Raw genomic sequence first — 5,666 nt, 5'->3', positions numbered from 1 at the left:
GAAAAATAATTGATTGCAGAACGTCAGTGCGAAGGAATACGCAGTCTTAAATGGTCTTAAAGGAAAAGTAACTTTGAACATCATTGGAATGGATCACTGAAAATCAAACTGATCAACTCGTCAAGTTTTTGAAACAAAGAATAAATAATGGTTGAAGTACTAGGGAAAATACTAGCAATTTTAGAGAGTAAAAGTAAGGTAGGTTTGAAACAAAATGTTTATTGGCAAAAAGGCGCGATTAGCACCATGGTGGGCTTGTGTTGCCATTACAGGCAGAGTAGGAACATGTGTTTCGCTGTTGCCGTCACAAACTGCTGACGCCAACAACATCCGAGTGGTCGTTATTCACCTATCTAGCCATCTGGTGGTAAACGTGTTAAAATATCATTTCCAAAGAACTAAATAACACGTCAGTATGGCAATAACTGTGTTAAATCAATATTCCCCATTGACATCCATCTCTCCCAGCTGTTTCTTGTACCGATGGTAGAGATACCCAACATGTTGTCCAATCAAGCGTCATTATTTGTGAGATGTTATCTTTTAGATCTCAAGTGATTTTCCTGTTTCCTTTCACGAGTTTCTGACCCATACAGGCATAAATATGTGTGGTTTATACATACAATCTGCAGAACTCTTTTCGTCGTCTATTTTGGTAAGTAACATTTCTATGATTTCTTGATTTGATGATTGTAGTTAAACAGCAGCATCCTAACTACATAGCAGACCTATCCCAACAAAATCAAGACACACCACATTGCCACTGGAGTGGTTCTTCTACTGCATCAGACAACAAACACAAAGTCACTTCTTTTGTACAGAAATCAGCGGTGGTTGCCATCTGAGACATTATAATGGTTAAAATGGAGCATTTTCACAATTTAGAACTTTAGAGAGCTCATATTTTAAACGCCATTTCAACTGCCTACTGTATCCATATAAGCGTCCCCTTCATAAATCAAAAAAAGAAGTTACAAACAAGAGAATACATCAGTCATGCCCATGACAAACCTATAAAGGTCTATCTCGTATTTCACGTCATTATCTCAAGGTATTATTGTCTGACACAGTTGTGATGAATAATAAGCGTGTTATCCTTCTAAAGGCAGATATACGAGACAAAAATATTGTCAGTAGTGTGTTCCACTATTGATTACGTTTGTAATTTGCACAATGATCTATATGTCAAGCAGATAATATCAACTGACCAGAATGCGTCTGTTCCTCGTCCTCCTGCTTGTGGCCGTGGTGCTGATGTCGGAATCGGACGCCTGGAGGAGATTCAGGTTTAGGGTCCGCGGCCGACGTTTACTTCGAACCGCTGGACGGGTGTACCGAGTTTACAGGCGATACAAACACATCATCAACCCAGCCGTCGGTAAGCCAGTACAGGAAGATGCTCTACAAACATGTTTAAGACTTCATACCTCTTAGTATATCAATATTTCTTGAGGACATCAGTTCAGTTATTTGAAGATTATCTGTGGTAATAATGTGGGATACACTTATTTCTGCCATAAGTAGAATCAAGGCACAGCAGAAGACAATGGTGGTCGTCGTCATTTAGAATGTAATCAAAGTTTGGACATTTTTGGCATGCATTAGTTTTGCTATATCGCATTTTCTCTCCTTGAGTCCCATCCGGGATCTACAAAATGTGTAACTGGACGTCAAAATCACTCTGAAAGGTCTCAGAGGTCGAAAGCTATTAATACACTGTACCTTTCAGAAAGTGATGACTTTTAATAGTAAAAAGTGTCCACATTATGTGTTTCTCCTTTGTTTTCAATGTGAACATCATCAACGGATTTGAACGCCAACATACTGAAGACCGTTCACTAAGAGACTGATAAACAGATGGAACCATTAGACTAAGAAACAAGTTAGCTTATGAAGAAATGCCAAACTTCAGGTGTCTTATTTAACAAACAAATAATGTTCTTGGGTGTTTGAGTGATCGAATGAGTTATAATTGTGCTTCTTTGAAATCACGTTCCGTTAAATAGGCGGTTTTTATTGTACTGAGGACTCAACTCTGAAACATGAATTACTGTGTTTGGAAGTACTGTTTCATCTGTTCTGAGAGAATACTGAAATAGTCAAGGGGACAGAATCCTGTTATTATCAATCTTAACAAACCGTAGCAATTTGTGTTTGTTTTGCCTTTTTATGTGAAAAAAATCTCATTGTGTTTGTGTGATGCCATTGCTTTGTAACTTTTGCTACTGCGCGAGAATATATTTGTGTGTTCTTTGCTTTTAGGAGCCCTAGTTGGTAAGCGAAGTATTGACGACCTCGATAAGAACAAGGATGGCAATATTGACCAATCAGAAGCTGAGGAACTGATGGAGAGACGGGCAGCCGAGGATCTACTTTCACTTGCTGATGAAAACGGTAAACTTGACTCACCGTTCACATAATGACGATATATACAGTCCCTGTAACCCTGACTTTAATCACAAGTTATTTCATTGTGAACATGAAAATAATGCTTAAGTAATGAAGAGATTTGGACTGATCATTTCAACAATTTCAGATGATTCAAATGTGAGTTTGGAGGAGTTCTCGAGGAGCATCCATGACTTCATGACCATAGATTCAGGTAATCGGACATAACGAGTTGAATTGTACTGGTTTTGTACAATCGAACATTACAGATAAAATTGTATACGTTGTTGCACATAACATTAACTTGAAATGTTCATATTCAAGTGAAGTCTAAAGCTGATATTAACAGTGTTCTACTTAGATTACATTCTATCAAAAACATGAAAACATGTGCTACAGTGAAAACAGACCGAGGATCGTAATCAGGAAGCATCTACAACCAGTCCTCGGGACTGCAAGATTGGATTTGAAGTATGGCTGAACTATAGTTGTCTGTGTATATTGTAATCTGTGCCTAATATTTCTTTTCAGACCCAGATTTGCAAAATGTACTGGAGAAGGAGTTTGCTGACGCTTTCGACTCAGAGTAATAATCCTTATCACAGTGTTTATTACAAGATTTCAATAAATAATGTGGGTACACTAGAACTGTCTCGTGTCTGTTCTTTATACATAGTGACGTAGAGTTGCGTCCCTTAGTCGTCTCAAAATCCGATGATGGATACACCGTGCTACCACCATGAAGCAGGGGAACTCTAACAGGTTGGGAATGGGCAGATACATCCGTCTTGATCAGACAGCTGTGCCTCTCTGTAGCATATAGTGAACCATATGTAATCTTTGGATTACTTTCCACAAAAGTACAGACTCTATTACTTTGGTTGGGTAGAGTCCTACTGGGACAGGCTACACTTCAGTGTCACGCACGGTGTATGTGTTTTTATGAAATATCGAGGGAGATTATCTGTTTAACTGAAATCACTTCTCCCAGATACACGATTGAAACATGGAGGAGACGATGTGTTATTATTTCGGAAACTACTTCTTATATATCTACAACTGTACGCTCGGTATTCTCATCACTTTTTTTCATAAAGAAAATTGTTACATGCAGATCGAACACATTTACCTATTCAACAACTCTAAACAGTCGGACCATAGTTATAGGAAGTAGGTTAATATATATATATTTTGTGGTGTTATAACATTGTATGATTTGACTCTTGATTTATGAAATATTTGGAAAAAACCCTTTCTTACTACGGTTGTATATATTATACTTGACTAAAATAATTTTCGCATTAAGTAAATAGTTCTGTTTTTCTTTTATCCCAAACATTACCTGGGAATTGAAACTCGATAGTACATATCCAGTTCTGAGCCATATTTTCATTTCACGCCATATGCTTTCCACTCTGTCCCACTTCCGGAAGATATGATAGACTGTTTCGTCATAATCGTTGGGAAAGGTATATCTAGGGCTACCCACATAGTTTATTTTGTAGATGAAATGTCTGGTTGGCAATATTGTGTGAATGATTCTGTACTGCAACCATCTTTATTCAGTACTTGGAGTACATGTATTTGCGATCAAGTTTAAACATTTTCCGTCAAGGTCCGAGTAGTGCAAACAAGTGACATATCAAAGCAAGGGAGTTTAACAAAGCGTGGATCTGTTAACATATCATATACTTTCTGGTGGCCGATGTACATTTCATTATAAGCGGATACTCATGATTACATAGATTACATCCGGATAAAGTATACCTATTGAATTTGCGTAACATATAACAGCTCGATTAACGCCCCGTTCTTAAGAAAGTCTGTGGACGTATAAGGCACAAATTCTTCCTTAAACTGAAATCTGCCGTCGTTTTCATTAAGTAAATCGTTTACGGATGTTACACCTTGTTATTACCGGCCTCTATAACAAATATACTCTTCAATAAAGTAGGGGAAGTGGACTTTGAAGTCTGGTAGAAAGAAAACCCATTGAGAAACGTTACAATGACATTCACCTTGTGTATGCAGCATCATTTCACGTTATCCCCACACGTAAACACAATGCATGGGAAGCACCCGCACAGCGTGGGAGCCTCCTACACGTCCATGGGGTGTCATTATGAATCTTGACGTTTTCAGGCAGGTTGATAAATCACTGTAGACCAAATATGACATATGTTCCATTTGACCACTTTCTAAATGGAATCGTGTAATCAATTTTTGAACGCTTCAAAAGCAATTAGTAATAGTAAACCAGGAATTTGGAAAGTTTCGGTATGGTCCATAATATCATAACTTGGTCTGGTTATTTCCACATATATTTATCTTCTACAAAACCTTTTTTCTTCATGAATTACAAAAGAAGGAATACTTTTAATTTGGTTTGCCGCTGCTCCAATATTGTAAGATGAATTTAGAAGTGAAAGAGGGCGCCAGTTCTTTAAATACTTTGGGGGGGCTGTTTCCCTTAAAGATACTAAATTATACCTTGCTTTTGTGAAACTGAAAGTGTTCGCTCTTCGTAGGCATCTGTTGTATACCGGCTCAAATAGTCCAAAAATCCGCCATGTTGGTTCTGACGTCATCAAACACCTGCGTGACCTCATTTCGTCAATGACCTTGGAAAACACTATGGCGTTGACCTCATTTTCACCACGACCTTGAGCGGTCCTCACAGTCATGGGTATATTATTAGGTCAGAGGCCTAGCAACCATACAGATAGATCAACCGGTTTCATGCGGTTTGACAGTGGGAATACATAAAACCCCTATTCCAGGTCTCTCTCTCTCCCTCTTGAAAATGGAAGCTACTCACCGGGATACCCTGAGGAAGAATCATTCTGGCCTCATGCAAGTGATACAGAGAGTAGAATAGGTGTTCGACACTGGAACCCCAACCAGGGAGGAGGAAGAGGGGACACCCATCAGGAAAAGGGACTCCCCTCCTAGCTCCCCGTGAGTACGCTTTACTTACTGAGTTACACTCTAGCCTGTGCAGAGGTCGCCTAGAAGTCTTAGGTCTACAAGTCTTAAGACTAAGAGAGCTGTTTTAGACCCCCTAAGCATGGAGAGCGCGAAGCCAGTTACAGAGTCACTGACTCATGTTGGTTTTTTATTCATTTGTTTCAGAACAATCATCCCCCGACCTCATTCTGAATGAAGTGGTGCAAACGGTTTCATGAAAACAGATTTTATAGTGTGTTCAATGTGATGTCATTCTCAAGAACTGGGAAGGCGATAATGATCCCTGGGTCGAGCATGAAAAGTGGTCTCCA

The 5,666-nt window shown here is 38.9% G+C and overlaps 1 protein-coding gene across 1 annotated transcript; it reads left to right on the top strand.

The window, feature by feature from the left end:
* Window positions 1–614: 614 nt before the first annotated feature.
* LOC137296611 (uncharacterized) lies at window positions 615–3,036 on the top strand. The gene is made up of 5 exons (XM_067828421.1): window positions 615–655; window positions 1,194–1,378; window positions 2,263–2,394; window positions 2,537–2,602; window positions 2,920–3,036. The coding sequence occupies exons 2-5, from the start codon at window positions 1,213–1,215 to the stop codon at window positions 2,976–2,978; spliced, it is 423 nt and encodes a 140-aa protein (XP_067684522.1). The 5' UTR covers window positions 615–655; window positions 1,194–1,212; the 3' UTR covers window positions 2,979–3,036.
* Window positions 3,037–5,666: the final 2,630 nt, after the last annotated feature.

This window comes from Haliotis asinina, chromosome 9 (assembly GCF_037392515.1).
Source record: "Haliotis asinina isolate JCU_RB_2024 chromosome 9, JCU_Hal_asi_v2, whole genome shotgun sequence".
Lineage (NCBI taxonomy): Eukaryota > Metazoa > Mollusca > Gastropoda > Lepetellida > Haliotidae > Haliotis > Haliotis asinina.
This window is presented reverse-complemented; position numbering and strand designations above follow the sequence as displayed.

Excerpts from the sequence above, each read along its gene's own strand:
- LOC137296611 (XM_067828421.1), top strand. The coding sequence starts at position 1,213 with ATGCGTCTGTTCCTCGTCCTCCTGCTTGTGGCCGTGGTGCTGATGTCG. Across the intron at positions 1,379-2,262 it reads CATCATCAACCCAGCCGTCG|GAGCCCTAGTTGGTAAGCGA; the intron begins GTAAGCCAGTAC and ends CTTTGCTTTTAG. Across the intron at positions 2,603-2,919 it reads CTTCATGACCATAGATTCAG|ACCCAGATTTGCAAAATGTA; the intron begins GTAATCGGACAT and ends ATTTCTTTTCAG.